Source organism: Pteronotus mesoamericanus, unplaced genomic scaffold (assembly GCF_021234165.1).
Source record: "Pteronotus mesoamericanus isolate MK-2021 breed Mesoamerican mustached bat unplaced genomic scaffold, CSHL_Meso_final contig_101, whole genome shotgun sequence".
NCBI classification, from domain to species: Eukaryota; Metazoa; Chordata; class Mammalia; order Chiroptera; family Mormoopidae; genus Pteronotus; species Pteronotus mesoamericanus.
The window spans coordinates 26,927,353-26,946,610 of NW_026555001.1; the positions used below are offsets into that span (position 1 = coordinate 26,927,353).

Below are 19,258 nucleotides of genomic sequence, written 5' to 3' on the forward strand. Positions count from 1 at the left end.
GCCACCTCCAGCTGAGGCTCCAGATGCTATGGCGCAAGGACAAGCTATTCCCACCACGCCGGTCCAAATTCCTGACAGGGCAGTGAGCACAAGAAAACGGCCCTGTCTTAGGTCAGTAAGGTTGGTGTGGTTTGTTACTAGAACAAATGAAATTGGAGACAGTGTAAACTCCTGGATTTCAATACAGAGATAGAAACGCAGAGGTAAATGTGTGTGTGTGTGTCTACTCCAGACCACTCAGCAGGCCAGCCTGGGACGCGCACCCTCCCTCAGCAATGGGCACAGGAAGCACCCTGGTCTTGGCTTCTAAACGTCATTTCCACTGCAAGGAATCACCCTCCATCATACGGATCCAGCCTGAGAGGCGTGAAACGGATCCCCCGCAGCCAAGGACGTTACCTGGGCAAGTGGCAAACCTGAACGGGCTCTGAGGGCTGGAAGGCGGGGGGGGGGGGGCGGTGTCCCCATTACTCTCCTGACTTGGGGGGCTGTATTCTATTTCTCTAGAACGTCCTGGTTTGTAGAAAACGCACGCCCTGCCTGCAGAAGGTCCATGGAGCCGAGACAGCCTTGTGAGCGAGCAACAAACACAACCAAGAGGCCTCGTGTGTCAAGGACTTTAACTCCCACAACCTCACTGACTGTACTAAAGAGAAATCTGAATTCATCATGTGGATGTAACACAGACATTTGTATGAAATTTTTACATACAGTTTTACATACAGTCCCTTGACCTGAGCCACTACAGTGGTAGAAACCGGGCAATTCCAGATGCTGGCACGGAAATCTCAGCCAATGAACTAACGGGCCACGTGGAACCTCCTTGAACGCAGGAAGCGAGGATGGCCAATGTGGCTAGGCCCTGGGGGGTGTGGAAGGGGGACGGGGAAGCGGGGACCTTACCCGGGAGCAGGCTTCTTCTGAGGGAGGCGGCTGGGCGGCTGGGGCGGCAGGGGCGGGGGTGTGGCTTTGCCCAGCGGGGCCCCGGTCTGGGCCGGCTTGTTCTGCTGGCTCAAGGCTTCTATCACACCGGGCGTTTTGGCTACCGGAGGGGGCGGTGTGGGAGCCAGGGGATCTGTGGAGAGAGAAGAGGAGGGGGACACATGGAGGGTCAGGCGGCAGGCGTCACATCCAGCCTCCTCCCCAGAGGCTCTTCCAAGAAGGGCTTCCTTTTTTTTTCTATCACTACTTGTAAGGAAAAAGCCTATGCTCCTCGCTGATTTTCAGTAAATGGTGTTGGCGGGGACCCCTTCTGAGCCTCGAGTTAGGACTAAAAGGTTCCTGTGGGCCTGTGAGAATTTTCTCCGAGAGAATTCCCGTGGAGGAGTCGAGATGGTTGGCCAGTGGCCCTGCGCCCTGGGGCCTGCAGGAGAAGCAGCCGAGGCCGAGGCCCAGGCAGATGGCCCGGTCCTGTCCCCGGGGAGTCGGCCCTTCTGGGGTCGCTTCTCTTTGTGGTCTGGACCCAGGAGCCCGACTGACCCGTTTCCCTGGCTGCAAGCAGGTCCACGTCAGCAAAGGTTGGGAAGAGCTAACTGTGAACAGGCCCCACCGTCCGTGAGGGACCAGGACATGCAAAGAGGCTGAGGCTCAGAGACGGGACGTGCTTTCCCCAGGGGTCACTGGGCTGGGAGGCAGGGTGCGGGCCGGAGCCCACGCCTCCTCCCCCGCCTTGTCCTCCCTGCCCACTGCGGCGCTCCCCCTCCACGGCCAGCGTCCTTGCTGAGGCGCACACCTGCCTCGGACGCTGACGCCTGAGGCGGCGGCAGCCCCCCCACCCCCCGCCTCCAGGACAGCCAGGGGTGGAGGTGAGGTGCCCCGCCTGTCACTCAGGAAGGACTCAGTTGAGAGCTTGCCTTTCTTTTCTTTTTTTTCATTCCTGTTTCCTTTTTCTGCCTTAAAGGAAAAGTCGAAAGGCAGACTCTAGTGTGAGAGGCAGAAAATGGGCTTCTGGAAGCTGCAGGTGCCCCCAGGACCTGCCATGTCCCCTGTAACCTTCTGAGTGCCCCTGTGCTGTTCGACCTGGATGTGTCTGAGCTGGACGACCCCCCTCTCACCCCCAGGCCTACTGCGACACAGCTCCCTGCCCTGCCGGCAGCTGCCGTGGGGGCGCCGCCTGCAGCTGGCCTGGGCTTCTCTCATCTGAACTGCGGTTCAGGGAGGTGGGAAACACCGCGGGGAAGCTCTCGGGGGAGCCGGGAGAAAAGCCCTCCCCACCCATCCCCCAGGCTCTGGGGCTGCCACCCACATGTTGACATTGAAGAGAAACACATACCAGATTACAATCTGAATGAGCCCAAATACTGAGACCCACCAAAAGGCCACAGGAAAAGCAGCTCAGGCTGACGCAGGAAAGGAAGACGGAAACGGGGCGGAAACGCTTGGGGAGACAGAGAAGGCAGCCCCGAGCCCCTGGGGCGGGGGCCCGACAGGCAGGGGGTGCGGCCGGGGAGGAGCAGGCCGAAGGGCTTGGGGACGCAGGAAAGCCACAGTCCCCCACGCAGCCCTGGGCACCCGCAGTGTCTGCGCGGGCGGGCGGGGGGCTCCGCAGCGCTCTCCCCACCCAGCCGTCCAGGTCTACAAAGCCCACCGGCAGGAAGGAGAAAGGAAACAACGTACTGGTCGACGTCACGCGGAGAGGGGGCAGCGGCGGGTGGACAGCTGGCGGATCTGACGAAGATCGCTGCCTGCTTACACCGTCCACACTTACAGAGCTCGTCTTCCACAGGGCGTTCGCGCAGGAGGCTGCCTGGGCTGCACACGCAGGCACGCACAGACAGCGGAAACAGAAACAGAACACTGCATTATTGACCCTCTCCCTCGTAGGTCGGTGAGCGGGACGCCTCTGGAACAGCGCCGAGGCCACGGGCAGCGGCCGAGCTTGCAAACAGCTCTCTCTGGTGCCCGGGGGACTGATTCCGAGGCGCTCCAATCTTGCCGACTTTAGTTCTCCGGGGCCACTACTGTTTGAAGAGGAGACTCAGTGGCCAGGTGACCCGCCCTGAGCACTGCGCGCCAGTCACGGGACCTCGGCGTGTCTCTCCATCCCTGAGGTCCTCCCCCCGGCCTGGGGGGTCACAGTTCTTCCACAGTGGGGGTGGGGTGTGTGTCTGTGTGTGGGGGGGACCTGTCCTCAGAGGAAACACAGGGGGACAAAGGTGCAAATCAAAGACACCAGGTGAAGGCTCTCTCCCACCTCCGCAAACACTCTTCTAGCTAGACACGGGCAGAGGCGACACCAAGCAGGTCAAGGGACACACCAGGGCAGTGGCACTGCTCCGGCCGCAGTCCTCCCTCTGCCCCACCAAGCTCGGTGTGCGTCCTCACGGGGCAGCGGCTGCCCAGGGGTACGGGGGCCCGTGTTTGAGGCTGTGCTGGGCTCCCACGGGGCTGTGCGTGGAGAGCGAATGGCCACGGCACACAGGGCAGGCCCCGCGTCCGGGGAGGCTTTGCCGTGGACAGGGTCCACCCAGGGCGGGCGTGACCTCGCCGACCCCTCTCCTGGCTGTTGGGTGGGGCCTCCACGTGAGACCAGGTGTGGGCTCGACAGAGACCGAGTCCCTCTCGGGGGCGAGCTGGGGGAAGCACAATCATCGAAGGAAGACATGTCACCAAGTGCCAGAAATCGCAAAAAGAAACGGGAAGAGAAAAACCAAAACCCTCCTTTCTAGGCTATTAGGAAAGCAAGAAATAAGAACGAACAGCTTCCCATTCCTTCTCTACAACCCAGCAGAACAAAGTACAATCTTTTCTGATGGGACGCGCACGACCGCACAACCAGTACAAGCCAGTGATGGGGTGCAAATGACAAAATTAATGGGCGTGCCCAGACATGGGAGGGGGACAGGGGAAGCCAGTGAGGTGCCCCCAGGGACCGAACCCCAACTGCTGCGCCCACCTGCCCTGGGCGCCTCCCGAGCAGCCGGGGAGGGTGGCAGGGAGGATGAGGCAGCTGTGGGATTGGATTTCACAGCTTCCTTCCCGCTCAGTGTCCTCCCACCGGGCCCGGTTGCGGGCCCGTGGGCTCTGCCGGGGAGGTGAGCAGGCTGGCTTCCAGGGCCTCCTCCTGGTGGGTATGGCACGGTGACGGGAGGACAGGCTCGGTCGCCTTCTTTGGGCCTCCTGGAGCTGTGCGGGAGGGTCTGCGAGACGCCCAGGACAGTGCGGGCCTGGGTGCGGGGGTGGCCCAGCCACGCGGGAGCGCAGACCCAGCCTGACGGCACCTGCCGAGCTCCCCCCTCGGCCCCCGCGGCCCTACACGCCCCTCCCAGGGAGAAGCGGCCACACCAATGCGACGGGGACGCTCTCCTGTGACCACTAGCAGCCAGTACAGCCTCCCTGCCTGGACTTCACGCCCCTCAGAGGCCCCAGCCGCTCCCTGGCAGGCCGCCCGAGATGACTGGTCGCGGCTGGCAGCCCCAGCCCAGCGACGGGTGGGCGGGCCACTTGCTGGACTCGCCTTCCGGAACCTCATGGCCGGCGGGGCACCAGTGCTGGGAAAATCACTTAACTTGGGGCGGGGGGGCCTTCATTTTCCATTTTTAGAAAAACAAAAAATAGCACCTGTTGAGTCAAACTCCCTACACGTGGTGGCAGAGTGACGGAGTGTAGCGAGCGTTGGCCCTTCAGGCGCTGCTGGGACCGCAGAAGCTAGTTTGTATTTTTACAATTTTACAAGTGTCCCCAAGTTAAGCATCATTTTACCCTCCATTTCCTGGGGATCACAGCAGTAAGAGGTGATCGCAGGGGCCATGAGCTGCCCGCGTGCAGGCCGCGGAGAAATAACAAAGAATGAAGGCGGGGGGCGGGGGTGCCACAATTGGTCAAGAGCAAAGGGGAAAGGGCTGGACAGAGGGGCACGGGAGGAGCCTCTGCCTTCCCCGAGGCAGCCAGGTGCCACCCCTCCGCCCAGGACAAGAGCCAAATCAAGATGCTCTACATCGTGCGGTGCGCTACGCATGACGGCGTTCCTTTTGGAAGCAAACAGCATAACTACAAAACAAGAGGCCCCCATGAAACAGGCCATCCTGACGCTGGCCCACAGCTCAGTGAGTTGGAAGCAGAGCAGCTATGAACCTCCCAAAACAAAAACCCGAACCACACCAGTCTCGCACCGGCTAGGCTTCTGGAGCTCAGTACCTTTGGCCAGGTTCCGCGGGGGCAGCGGCGGGGCGCTGGTGGTGCCAGGGGCCGCGGGCTGGACGGGAGCCGGGCTGCCACTCAGGATGGCCCCGTACGTCTCGTTCTGCAAGATGCTAGGCGCGTAGCTTCTCTGTTTGTCCTTGGCCAGGCTGGTGGCGTCTCTGGCCAAAGATGCCGCGTTGGGCCCCAGCTGGTAAAAGCTGACCGGTCGGTCTTCTCGCCGACTGGGACTGGGCTGCAGAGGGGTGGTGGGCAGGTGAGCAAAATGCAGGCACACTGATCTCTCGGTCACAGCGTTCAAGCTACTGGTGACCACCTCCTGTGCACCACTTCTACTCAGGCACTGTGCACCCTGCTCTCAACGGTCACATAAGGGCTGCAAGATTTAAAAGACATGTCTCCAAATGGAAACACACACACCCAAAGTGCCCTGATTGACAACCTACAATGCTCCCCCCTGTGGAGGATTTAAAACAGAAGCTACTTCATCTTTACCAGCCAGAGTTACCTCAGCCCGCCCCTGCATTTCCCATTTATAACCCTGCTTTCTGAGATGACAAATGGCGTGGCTATGCTGGGCACCCAGCGGCTCGAGGGCTCCCTCAGGGGAACGCAACCTCCTCCCCCCGAATGAACAGGAGCTCTTGAGATGTCTCGAATCTGGGGCTCAGCAAACTATGGCCATGGGCCCCTACTTGTTTTTGTTAATAAAGCTTTACTGGAATACAGCCATGTCCGGTTATTTACGTATTCCCTATGGCTACTTTTGGGCTACCCTGGCAGAGCTGAGTGGTAGCAACAAAGGCTAGAATATTTGCTGTCTGGCACTTTAAGGTTGCCGACCCCTGTTCTACCTAAAGCTCACATGCGTCATGACTCGGGGAAATGAAATCTGACTCATATTTCAAATGTCAGCTTCACTATAACAGCAATGATCCTAAGCAACCTCCCTAATGGTGCCAACCCTGTTTCTCATCTGTTAAACAGGGGTGACTTTAACTGCCTCTCTAGCACAGTGCCAGGGCTTAGCGGGTGCGCCCACACCTCACAGGAGAACCCGCCCGGCCGGGCTCTGGCCCACCCCTCGGCTCAAGCCCAGCTCAGGTGTGCAGAGCCCAACGGCTGCTGGCCCTGCACGTGTATCTTTAAACTCCCACGAAACCCACGGCTGCACGCGCTGACCACAGCTGCCGCATGCGCTGCTGGAAACAGAGCAGGAGGGGGTGTGTCTGGGCTCCAAGCCAGACCACTTCTTTTTGGGTGTTTACTTGGATGGGGCCACCTGCTGGGTCACTGCCCACAGGACGGGGACGTGAAGCGCGCTTCAAGAAGAAGAGGCACTCGCCCCGGGCAGACGTTCCTAACCTTCTTGAAGGTGGGAGTGTATAAACTAGTCAGCTCTTCTCACTGTGATCCTGTTTTACAGCTGGCTCGGCGAAGGAGCTTCTTATTCTGAGAGTCCGTCGGGTGCTCCCCCCACAAGGACTGTCGCCCGGGTTTCAGACATGCCCCAATTAGGCATCCCCCGTACACGTCGGGACATTAACGTCCTACAGCAACACTGGGAACTTTACGTGGCCTCCCCGACTGGTTTCACGGCAGCCTGGGGCGGGGCGGGGAGGGGGGGCGCTTGGCGGTCAGTCTGCCAGTCTGACCTCCACTCTGACGCTTGTGTGAAGGTGGCCACCATCCAGGGTCCCCCAGGGGTGTGTGGCAAGGAGCGCTGGGACCAGGAGGCAGGCGCTCTCAGCCTGGCCCTAAGCTGGTCTCTGCGCACTTGCTTCACTGTGGCCAAGCCAACCTCTCTCTTAGGCTTCGATGACCCCGCCTGACAAAGGAAAGGCTCAAAGCCAATGAGCGCCAAGTGTCATTTAATGACTTCAGTTAAGGTTTTTAAGCTCCACGAGGTGACCCTGAGCACTGACTGGGGGGAACCGGGCTCTTCCCCCTTCACCCACAGTGTGCGAATTCCTCCCAAACCACCAGGATCTAAAGTCCTCCTCATCTTCCCTTCCTGTCAAACGGGGAGCGGCTGCCTGCGGGGGCATCGTCAATGCGTTCAGTTCCTTTACATTAAGGTGTGTTAGGAGCTGCCAGTCCAAAACCTGCTGAGATCAACGCAAGCAAAACTAAGCTCTATTTTCTTTTTACAAAACAGCTTCCTGCCCTGATTTCAGGCGAGGAACCACTCTGAACAGAGCTTATTATGGAACTCTTAACGTTTACGGCCTGGAACGGACCTGCAACTTCTCATCCATGTCGTCATCGCTTTCGTCCAAGTCTTCGTGGAGCAATCGCCATTCATACTCCACATGGACGTGGGAATTGAACCTTCCGGATAGGGCCTGGGTCAGCTGAGGAGAACAAAGGACCGTGGGTGATGCAGCTCAGGCTCTCAGCCCCCAGAAGCACTCAGCCCGGGAGGCTCTCAGCTGGGGGAGGCCCTCAGCCCGGGAGGAGGCTCTCAGCCCCGGGGGGGAGGCTCTTAGCCCCTGGAAGGCCCTCAGCCCGGGAGGCTCTCAGCTGGGGGAGGAGGCTTTCCGCCCTGGGGGAGGCTCTCAGCTTGGGCAGGCAGCTCTCAGCCCTGGGGGAGGCTCTCAGACCCTGGAAGCTACTCAGCCCGGGAGGCTCTCAGCCCCTGGAAGGCCCTCAGCCCGGGAGGCTCTCAGCTGGGGGAGGCCCTCAGCCCGGGAGGAGGCTCTCAGCCCCGGGGGGAGGCTCTCAGACCCTGGAAGGCACTCAGCCCTGGAGGCTCTCAGCCGGGGAGGAGGCTCTCAGCCCCTGGAAGGCACTCAGCCCTGGAGGCTCTCAGCCCGGGAGGAGGCTCTCAGCCCCGGGGGGAGGCTCTCAGACCCTGGAAGGCACTCAGCCCTGGAGGCTCACAGCCCAGGAGGCTCTCAGCTGGGGGAGGAGGCTTTCCGCCCTGGGGGAGGCTCTCAGCTTGGGCAGGCAGCTCGGGAAGCAGGCGCCCATCCACCCAGCCATCCAAAAGGAGGAAAGGCCCTGGGGTGGGAGTGGGGGTGGGGCCGGGAGCTGGCCTTCCATTACAGGGCTGGCTTATGTAAATCTCTGGGTCTTAGGTTAAGCCCCCCTCCCTAACTCACAGATAACCATGAGGCTCAAACGTCCTCGCTCCCCTTAAGCGCTCTAAACTGCACACAGGCAGGGGGACATTTGAGATCCACAGAACAGCGGTTGGCCTGTACGTACTGACCGCTGCGCATGGGAGCACACTCGGTGTGTCCACGGCTGCTAACCCAGCCTTTCTCAACCAATATGAATTAAGCCCTGCAGAAAATGACGTACGAATGTCCTCTGTTCTCCCAAGGAAGGCAGACAGTTCTATTCTAGAGGCACAGGAGAGAAGTCAAGTCATTAGATACCACGGGGTGTCTCAGGACATTAGGGCTTAATTTTCTGCACTGCCGGAGAGTAGCCTGTGTGACCTTGGGCAAGTTACTTAACCTCTCTGTGCTGTTTCCCCATTTGTAAAATGGAGATAACAGTAGAAAGCCTACCATAAAGTAGTCATCAAGGTTAAGTGAGTTAATAGCCATAAAGTGCTTAGAATAGTACCTGTTTGTTATCTTCCCCTTACTTCTACTGCAGTGGCCGTTAACAGCTCATTGACTGAGCACCTGTTTGCAGAGTCCACAGCAACTCTCACAACCTCGCAAACTGGTGTAACGGACTCCACTTTACAAATAAGGAGACAGCAGAGAGACATGGCATGATTCTCCCCAGTCACAGCAGTGGGTCCCCACCGCAAACTAGGGCCTGCCTGACCCTGGCGGGCTCTGTCCATGGGCCACACGGCTTCTTTCAGAACAGGACAAAGATGGCACATCACAACAAATCATGTGGGGCTGGCAGCGGAATAAGAAAGCCCGCTGCAGCAAGCTGCTGCGAAGGGGCCAGCTCACATCTTCGACATTCCAGAAGAGCGACGAAGCGGGGGCGGCCTCCAGGCCTCCGCTCCACGTGCCCCAGACAACGCCAGGGCCGCTGGCTACACGTGACGCCAGTGAACACAAACTCATGTTCCAGGTGTCACTAGGAGGGGGCAGCCACATCCTCTCTGAGGCTCCCCAAGCGACTTTCCCAGGCCACCCCATCCGACCAGGACCCAGAGAAAGCCTGCCCCAGGCGGGAGCTTGGCTTTGCCCGTCCTCGGTGGACTCACCAGCTCTTCACAGTGCTCGTGCCGGAGGCGCTTGGCAATGTCCAGTGGCGTCTCTCCTGACTCGTTAGCTGAAAGGCAGGGCGACAGAAACACGTGAACGTTTGACGTCGAGGCAATAAAAGGTACAGAGGAGCGGCACTGAGTTAAATGGAACACAACCGATGAGATCTGCGGTCAGTTTGCTCCAGCTGGGGCTGAATTTGTCTTATAGGCACACCGAACTACAGCCGTGAAAGGCCGGGGGGATTTTACAAGACAAGGTTGGCGTTAATCAGGAAAATTAAACCACCGCAGTAGCCAACCAAGGCAAGCCGACCTCCAGACTCCAGGTGGATACCACAGTTCACTGTGAGCGCCCAACCGCAGGCACGGTTGGTGGAGACGCAGGCAGCCCGGCACGGCTGGTGATAAACGTCACGCCGCCTCTGAAGCTGTCTATAACTTTGAAACTGTGTCCTTTCTTCTAAATAAGCCTCAGTCAACAAGGTTGGATGATTAATTTTTAAAAAAGAAACCTGGGTCTCAGGTAGGCATTTGCCTCCCATCTAGCCTCTTTGCTCCTTTCCAATAGTCCTCACAAGCATTTCCTAATGACCCAGCTTGGCAGGATGCCACTGGGCTGCGCGTGCCCGGCTGGAGGGTGGGGACCCAGGGCGGGCGAGGGTGGAGGCCAGGCAGAGCAAGGGCCCCTCCTGGAGGAGACTGGGTGCACCTGCCACCCCGGGGCCAGGTGTAGGTTATGAGCAGGAGGGCGAGATGCCCCAGCCCTTGCCTAAACCGCCCTCAGCCTCAGGGACGGCTGCAGGGCCTGTCTTCTCTGTCCCTTATCACCCACTGTTGCCTGCAAATGATGGGCCATCTCCGGATGAAGATGCTGACGGGGAGGCCCCGTCTCTGTCCTCAGCCCCGATGGCAGCCCAGTGTCCGCTGGGACCGTGTGCTCCGCGTGCCTCGGCAGGGACGTGGGCGGCAGGCGGCCGGCCGCTCACCTATCTCGATGGAGGCCTTCCCCCGCAGGAGGAGCTTCAGGCACTCGGCGTTGTCGGTCAGGCAGCAGTAATGCAGGGCCGTGCTGCCCTTCCCTGTCTGTTTATCCAGGTTCCCACTGGCCGGGAGCGGGGAAGAGAGAGAGAGAGCAGTGAGTCACGGCTGGAGGGCATGAGCAGGAGAGCGGGGAGCCTTCAGAGTGGCCCGAAGGATGAGTCTCCACCCTCCCGCAAGGTGGGTGGGACAGCGCCACCCCTGCTCCTGTGGACGGGGTGTCCCGGACTTAGGCCCCCAGGGAACTGGCGGAGATGGCAGAGAAGGACAAAGGGGAACCGGGCACCCGTGCTGCGCCTGAGCAGGGGCCCGGGGGCGCCGCCCTCCCGGACAGCCCTGCACCACCACGATCCTCCCGCGTCCCCACCAGATCCCAGAGGCCACCGAGGTCCGCATGACTGGCCCATCCTGCCCCACCGAGGGGAGGGCAAGCTTCTTCCGTCTTACTATGGACACTTTTCACCAGAAAAGAAAAAGCCACTTTTTCAAAGTCCGAAGTCCCCAGGCCCCTCTGAGCCTGCTCGCCCTGGACCGGCCCTGAGAAGGGGCTCCGGGGGAATCTCAAGGGGTTTCAAAGGTCCTTCCAACATAAAACAAGACCAGTCTCCTCCGAAAGGCACTCGGGTGCCTCAGACGTGAGACAAGCCACTCAAACATCACAGCCAGTCTGCTCTCCGGAGCTTGGTGTCTCCCTGAGACCCGGACCCCAGAAGCTGTGTCCTGTGGGTCCCGCGGAGGGCGCCCGTCCTCACCCTCCAGGCTCCCCTAGGGTTGCCCGGGACACCCCACCTGGGCCACAACTCACGCTCGGACCCAGGAAAAGTCCAGCGTTTGGCCGCACAACACCTGACTCCTCCCTCAGGAGCCCCAAGGAGCAAAATCAAACACCTCCCCATTCCAGAGCACCTACCTGTTCTGAACTAAAAAGTCTACGATGTGCAGAGAAGTCCGGTCCACGGATCTGACAGCGAGGTGGAGGGCGGTCTCATCCGGCTCCTGCGGAGCAAACAGCGCTCCAGAATCCCAGAGGATCGTTCCACCCGTGCCCAGCGCTCTCTTCCCAAAGCCTTTCCTCCTTCCCTTCCCAATACCCATCCCTGAGCTACAGTGCCCCCCGACCTCCACGGGGGGCTCTGCCTGTGGGAACCTGCACTTGTGGGGACTTGGCAGCCTGTCCTGCTTCTTCTTGCTCCGTAGGAGACAACGAGTAACTCAGGGGTTTCATTTCATAGCCCTCCCCGTCCTCTATCCTTGTCCCTTATGACCATCATGAGAGACCCTAGCAGGGGTCTCATTTTCAAGACTCCAGGAAGGTTCCGGGCCTCCCACGCCAGCCTCTTCTACCTGCCCCCGCATATGTATGAATGTGTATTTAAAAAACAAGTCAAAGATTTTCATCCTGTACACATAGGTAAGGCCACTGATGCCACCACCTGGACTGTCTGCAGTTCCTACGAGGCAGGGGCACACGGCCACCGCTGCCCTTTCTGCGAGCAGGTTCTGGTGCGCCGGGGGGAAGCGACCGAACGAGGGTGGTGTCCGGCGGCGTGAGAGCGGCAGGTAACGCCAACCACCTGCCCCTGCGGAGGCACAGCTCAGAGCTGAGGGTGCCCGCCCCGCCCCGCCATGGCCTGCCTTCTCTCTCAGCCCCAAACACGTGGGAGGCTCCATCCTCAGCCGCTAAGGGGCGACCCCAGCCCCTTGTGCCTTTATTCTGGGGGCCAGGAGGTTTCGGGGGAGCAGGCGTGTGTGCCCACAGGCTTCCTGCGGAAGGAGTTAGGGCCCGCACAGACCCGTGACACCGGGGATCCTGACAAGGAGACCCTGACTTCTCAGAAAAGTTCTGAGGAAATGGTGGGGGGGGCAGTCTCTCCCCGCCCCCCGGGTTCCCTGCGGCAAGGGGGAGGGGCCTGGGGCTGGGGTGCGCCAGGCCGTCAGCCCCTGCCTCATGGGGCCAGGGACCTGCCGCTGAGGCCTGGCCCGAGGCTCCCCCGCCGCTGCCCCTAGAACTCCACGCCGGCCTCCCGCACAGGATTCCGCTATTTTGCTGGCCTTTCTATTTCCCGGACTTTCGATATTTTCCCTCTTTCTTTTCCTTTGTTCAAAGTAGCCGGCCGCATGCTTACGTGTCCGTTGGCCAGTGGGATCTTTTCTGTGAGATCCACACCATCAGCATATGCTTGGAGGAGCCCAAAAATGTCCCTTGTTTTGACGGCCTCGCACAGGCTGTGCAGTTTGGCTGCGCTGTCCGCATGCTTCTTCCTCGCATATTTCCTCTCGATGTACTTGGCGGTAATGTAGTCCTTCCTGGCGTTCCTGGGAGCAAGCGCAAGGGCCTTGTAAGTGACCGAGGGCCTCGATTCAAATATCCAACATCCATTCAGCTATGGGCTATGACGACTTTCATAAAAATCCAGCCCCTGCCCTCCTCATAGGAAGCTCAACCAGGGAGGCCGCCGGCAGGTGACGGCTGTACCACCTGTCTTCACGGCGGCACCTGGAGCGTGTTCAAGGAGCATCGAACCCTTCTAGTTTCCTACACAGGAGGCCTCAAGGCCCAGCGCAGGGGCCCTGGGGCCCTGGGCTGGTGGACGGCCTGTGCACGGGGTGGGGCCGCCCGCTCTCAGCCCGCCTGCCGCGCTGGCCTCGTCTCTGCTTGTCCTCCTGCGGTTGGGCCCCAACCCCACCGCACCGCTTCCCTCACCCGCTCCCGCGTGCCCCCCGCCTTTGCTGACCCACGTGCCTCTGCGTGGCACGCGGTCCGCACTTTCTCTCCTAGGTGACCTGCATTCTGGCAAGAGCCATTCCTGGGTCCCCTCCAGACGCCTGCCCTGCCCTCTCTTAGAGGAGCTCTCGGGGTGGCCTGCCTGCCTGCCCACCTGGCCAAGGTTTTGTGACCTTTACTGCCGCGTGACCCCCCCACCCCACCCCACCCCAGGGTTTTTCTGAAAGGCTTAGGCTTTTGGAGAAAAGCAATGAAGTTATATAACAACACACTTCGCATGCTGTTCTGGAGGAGGGCTGCTTATCCTTCAGGAGACCAGGGCCTAGGTAAGCAAGAGTCCCGCGTCACGGGACAGCAGCGCTTCCGGCCTCTGTGGACGGCTCCCCTCCGGCCGCCCCTCCCGCCTGCTTGTGTCTGCCAACGCCCCCAGATGCATCTGGTTCTCACGGGCGGGGTGTCGTGTGAGACAAATCCAGGAACAGCACATTCCATTTCACCTGGAAGTAAAACACTGGCTTATCTATGTAGCCACAGGCCTGGAGCTTTATCTTTGACTTGTTGCTTCATTAAATGTATATTTCCCACCACAATCAACATATTGTGGTGGGAAGTACAGAAGTGCCCAAGATGTAACCTTTCAGAAGAATATACGTAAACGCCTAGGAGTAACGTAAAGTGGGAGGGAACGTGTCAGAGCAGAGCCGGACGCCAGGGAAGCCCAGAGGGCCCGGCGAGACTGCAGGGAGGAGTGGGTGCAGGTGGTGATTTGCCGCTTCCACCCATCCTCCTTCAGGAGAAAAAGGAGCGGAAGGAGTAAATCTCCTTTTCAATCATGAAAACGTGGTGGGGCAGGGGTCCCAATGCAGAGAGAATGTTTACATCACACAGCTCCCAGCAGACGGTATTTGTGGTTTAGAACCTTCAAGCCCCAGAATAAGCAAAATCTCTGCCTTTAGAAAGTACCCTTGGCACTTGGAAGAAATTATTTATCATCTACTTTGCTCAAGACGGACCCACAGGGCAGAGTTTCAGCACCCTGGACCTTCAGCATGGGAGCAGGTATCGATCACACAGTAGATGACTTGTCCCTACCTGGGCCACAGCGTGTCCTTGACTACACGGGACGTTCCAAAGACCCCGGGAGGAGTCAGCTCACCTTTGGCCCCTCTCCAATGGAAACCCGACCTGGGAGGAGCCTAGTTTTCCAGGAAGCGTGGGGCCAGCGTGCGGCCCTGTGGCGCACCCCCAGGGCAGTAAGACAGGTGTTCCTGCCCCGCCCCGCCGACACCCCAGGGGCTGTGGGGCGGGAGTCCTGCCCCCCCCCCACATTGCGGGAAATGGGCTCCAAGGGGTTCACAGATTTCAGTCCCACAATCAGATAAAAGTTGGGATTCCTGTGTCCCACCTCCCTCCCCAGGTCGGGGTAAGAACACGGATTTGAAACGAAGACCTTCACTCAGAGCGGATGATGGCTTTGTGCCTGGACTCTAAAGCCACCCACTACTCTGTCTGCAGGAAAGGCTCCCCCCGACTCCTGATGCCCGGGAGGGCGTGCGCTGGACACGGTGCCCGCGGGCCCCTCAGGGGTCTCAGTTCCCTGGCCACGCGAGGCCACCTCACCAGAGCACAGAAGAGCACAGATCCTGCAACCTCGGCTCCCCAAGATGTGCCCCCACAAAATGGTTATAAAACCCCGAATTCCCTTTTACAAAGGGCCTGTATGCTCTCACCTGTTTGTATATTTGAAGCTACCGGTCACTGCTCAATGTCCTCTAGGAGGACCCGTGCCATCGAGTCTACCTCAGGCTTATTCCAAGGGAAATGCTGCCCTTACAAACGAGTTTTTATACTTTCTCTCATCACCGACTTCTCATTTTCCGCTCCTCCGGGCACCTTGGCCCAGACACGCCGCTCAGGTGCACGTGCTGCCTCTGCGGCCTGGGGACCCTGCTCGCCCGCTCCCCTTCCTCTGCCCCCTGAGCACCACGCTCCGGGCCTCGCGTGGGCAGATGGGCTGCCCCTGCCTGCCAGGGCACAAGTCTAAAGCTGGCAGGCCTGGCACCGCGCTGACCAGGCGGGCCCCCAGCGCCCCCCACACCCAGCATGATCTGGTGATTCGCACTCTGTGTGGCAAGGCGGGTGCGTGATGAGGCTCGGGGGCTTCTCCATCAGGTTTTGCATCCCCAGTAAAACAAACAAAAGTTTTCTGTTAAGGAAACAAGACACTCCACATTTGGGAGGACACTGGGGAAGAGAAGGGGGCGTGATCCTCTCAGGGGCTCAGATGGATGCAGAGACACTCAGGACCAGAGAGACCACGCTCCCCAAGGAAGGAAGGAAGGTGTGACTCCACACACCACCAGCAGAGGGCGACACGCACCACGCCTCCTTCACACTCGGAGCCCCAGCCCAGCTTTGCGGTGGCCTCTTCCTACGAGAATCAGCCGCAGCAAATTTCTAGTGGGACACCCCTAAAGGTTAAGGGGACTTGAAACAACAACAACAAAAACAACAAATCAGACTGATTTATTCCCTGAAGAAACAAGCAAGGGTACCCACGCTTGCTATCCTCCTGTGTCCAGGACACAGGTTCAAGGCCCGCCTGTAGTCAGAAGGCGAGAACAGCCAGTGCCATACTTACATGTCACTGCCCGGGTTGGGCTTGACCGAGTCCTCGGCGGGGAGGCCGCACTCCATAATCTCGTTGAAGCCTGCATTCCCAATATTCTTGGCAAGCTGTAACAACAAAAGTCTATTTCAGGGCACTCAATTATTCATACACCCCTGCTGCACACTGCACATCCATCTGATGATTTACTTAGTGGCCACTAAGAAACAGAGCAATAAAGTGGTTCACCTTTAATGGAGACGGACAAAGCGCAAACCCCAAAGGTCCCGGGAAGACGCGAGACGGGAGGCAGTGTGCCTGTTCAGGGGAGTGCCCCCCTCGAAGGCCCCGGGGAGGGCGCCCGTGAGGACAGGACACGTGGGACCGGCCCATGGTGGGCGTCCGTCCATACCCGCGCCCCCAAAGCCTGTGCTCCCACGGAAGCGGATCCAGCCCCTGCCACCCAGGCCCACGAGCCGAGCTTCGAGGTCCTAGCCTGGTCCTGGCCGGCGCTGGGACCATGGCACATCTGGCAGCCCGAGCTTCATTTTGTCAGTAGAATGGTACCTGCCTCGCCAGGTTGTAATGATAATAAAATTGGACCATTTAGGCAAAAGCATTCAGGAGGCTGAGCATTAAAAATGAAAGGTGTTTGTTCCAAATGGAAGGCCCTCGGTTGCCAATCAACCTTCTGACTGTTACAAGTTGAGTGGACACATCCTAATTCATGCTGAGCACTTGACACTGTGTCCGATGCAGCCGATACAGCGATCAGCGTTTCAGTCTGTCTGGAGCCCCCGACGGCCGGCAGCTGGCCCCCTTGTCGTGGGGGCACCGACACTGAGTGGCGGGCTCCTCTATCCCAGCACGCAGTTCTGCGCCCATCCGTGCCCTCAGTGCATCATGGCACAGGAGAGCCCCGGGCTGGGGAGAGGAGGCATTCTAACTGCCCCATGGAAAACGACACAAAGGGCGGCGGGGGGTGGGGGGAGGGGGAGGCTGTGGCGCTTCTGAGCTCCCTGCTCTCAATGGATGGTGCGAACAGGGGCGGGGGGGGGGGGGCCCCAGGGGCCGTCCTGGGGGAAGAGGTTGCGGTCACAACAGCCTCTCCCCCGCCCCGGGGCAGCGGGCTGAGGGACCCGGGTTAGAAAAGCTCGAGCTTCCTGCGATGTGAACAGGGCGCGGGGGTCAGAGGGACACCGAAGGACCGCAGCAACCGCGGGACAGCGGAGTTGCTGGTGGAGGCCCCCTCCTGGCGCCGCCCTGTCCTGGGTAAGTGAGCAAAGCTTCCTAGGAGGCAAAGCACCAGGCGCGAACCACTCTGCCTCCGTCCTCAAGCCAATGCCAGGCGGCAAAGCCCCAGGCTCCTCGCTGCAGACGGGCGGATGGTCGGGGCAACACGCTCCATCGGGCGACAGGGCCAGTGTGCCACGGTGCCAGTGCCTGCGGAGGGTTTCTCGGGCAGTCGGCGTCAGACCCAGGGCCGGACCTCAGTGTCATGGCCCCCGGTTAGAGGCAGGCATGATTAAATGCCCCATCTTCCCACATAACGTGGACGCCGACCTGGAGCTGAGCAGTCGTTTCCAGGTGAGGGACCCAACAAGCCACCAGCTCCCTGTGACGTGGGGCCCCCAGGCCCCTTCGGCTGTGCTGCAGCAGATGGGAGAGAGGCGCGAGAATCCCCGGGACTCAGAAAGCTCCCGCCTTCTGCGTGGACTTGGCGGAGCTGCCAGGGACAGCTGGCCCAGGGAGCTCACACCCTGCGTCACACTCGTCCAACGCGGAGGAATGTGCTGCCTCACAGTTTAGCCAAGTTCCAGCTAATATTTCAGCCGGCAGAGAAGCCCCCTGGAACCATCAACAAAGGCAAAGCATTTGCAGATGGAGGCTGCAGGGTTACAGCCAGAAACCAGGGCGGGTGGGGGGGCGCCAGCAGGCCCCGCGGGCGGGAGCCGAGGACGCGGGACAGCTGGGTGAGGCAGCCCCATCACACGTGCCCCCGACTCCCAGGCACCACCCCAGGACCTGAGGGCTGGGTGCAGACACGGGGCCAGGGAGGCCCGGGAGGGGTCGGGGTCTAAGCGCCGCGTCACTCAGAGAAGGCAAGCCCAGCCACTGGTCAGCACGCAAACGCACAGCGGGCCCCGCAGCGTGCTGGGCTCTGGGCATGACCCACAGCCCTGCTGCAAGTCCCACGATCTCAGGGGACGGGATGAGGCCACAGGGGACGACTATACGACCGCACGAGGTCACAGGTGGCAAGTGCCCATCAACAGAGTAGTTATGGGGTCTTGACAACCACTTTCCTGGTCTGGCACGAAGTCCCTCGCTGCACAGGGCACCCTGAGGACAGGGACCAGAAACCGCACCTGCTGGAGACCCTCCCCAGCTGCCCGTGCGGGGCCCACTGAGCCGGAAGCGGCTGCCCCACGGGGAGGGACGCAGAAGGTCACGACACAGTCAGAAATACGGGCACCTGAGGGTCATGACCCTGTTCTTCCGTTTGGTGGAAGATGGTTTTTCAATCACTGACTCAAAGTCCATGTCACAGTGTCAAAGTTTCCTTTATCAACCCCATGTAGGATGTGAAGTAGATCACAGAATACTAGTGTCCTGTACCAATGATACTATTTTACAGATGGCCTGAAAAATTAACACCAGAAATCATGATCCTCTGTGCGAAGCTGGAAATGGATCTTTTTAAAAATCCACGCTCGCGAGGAGCCTCTCGGAAAGCAGGTGGGGCTGCGAGACCCGAGGACGGGGTCGGGGGGTCGGGGGGCCGGAGCACGGGAAGGCGGCACAAAGGCAGGGCTCCCTGAACGAACCGGACGAGCGCCTCCATTTCAACAGCCCCCGTGCCCCTCCCCCAAATGAGAAGCGATTCTAAAAGCAGGTACGGGGAAGACCAGACCGCTGCTGACCAGCCACCTTTGCGGATGCTGCTGGGATCTAGTCAATTAACACAGAAATCAAGCTTTGAAACAAAAAAATTAAAAGGGAAACAGCGACCATGGGGGAAACTCTCTGCAGAGCCAAGGCCAGGAGGCAATTTCTGGAGCCAAGGAAAGGCTTTTATGCTGAGGCGGCTGCGGCGGCCCGTGGGAACAGGCACTTCACAGGGCGAGCGCCTGTTTTCTCAGGAACGCACTGCCGCCAGAACACAACCGTTCCTGGTCGTTCCTGGTCGAGCGCCTGCTGTCCCCGCCACAGCAGGGCGCCCTGGGCGGCTCGCCCGCATCTCCCGGAGGGGCAGGCGAGGGCGCTGCCCCGGGAAGAGCCCTGCTCCAGGCTGCGTCCAGGGCCTCCGGAGACTGCTGTTCCCGTTCAGCCTGCTCCTGCCTTTAACGAGGTGTGGAAAGGTCTAATTAACATTGGCTGCACAAAAAACACGTCCCCGATGAACCCAACCGAAGACCCTGCTCTGCTGACAGGACAGGCTCACAACGCCGCGGGCGGCCGGGTGGGAGCTGCGGGCCACTGTCGGGCACGCGGCCCGCCCCCCGGAGGGGTTCTGTGAGTCCTCGTGGAGGGGAGCCGTGCGCGGCAGCTCACACTGTAT

At 60.0% G+C, this 19,258-nt stretch overlaps 1 protein-coding gene across 2 annotated transcripts in view; it reads right to left on the reverse strand.

The window, feature by feature from the left end:
• ASAP2 (ArfGAP with SH3 domain, ankyrin repeat and PH domain 2) overlaps positions 1 to 19,258 on the reverse strand; it is a 133,347-nt gene that overhangs the window by 8,907 nt on the left and 105,182 nt on the right. The window contains exons 16-24 of one of the 2 annotated variants that reach the window (XM_054569837.1): positions 15,730 to 15,824; positions 12,490 to 12,679; positions 11,274 to 11,359; positions 10,312 to 10,427; positions 9,323 to 9,390; positions 7,380 to 7,493; positions 5,137 to 5,374; positions 2,617 to 2,751; positions 904 to 1,075 (exon numbers count right to left, since the gene is read on the reverse strand). In XM_054569837.1, the coding sequence (XP_054425812.1) occupies positions 904 to 1,075; positions 2,617 to 2,751; positions 5,137 to 5,374; positions 7,380 to 7,493; positions 9,323 to 9,390; positions 10,312 to 10,427; positions 11,274 to 11,359; positions 12,490 to 12,679; positions 15,730 to 15,824 (1,214 nt within the window). The remainder of the gene's footprint in view (positions 1 to 903; positions 1,076 to 2,616; positions 2,752 to 5,136; positions 5,375 to 7,379; positions 7,494 to 9,322; positions 9,391 to 10,311; positions 10,428 to 11,273; positions 11,360 to 12,489; positions 12,680 to 15,729; positions 15,825 to 19,258) is intronic. The other variant, XM_054569846.1, reaches the window with a different exon arrangement.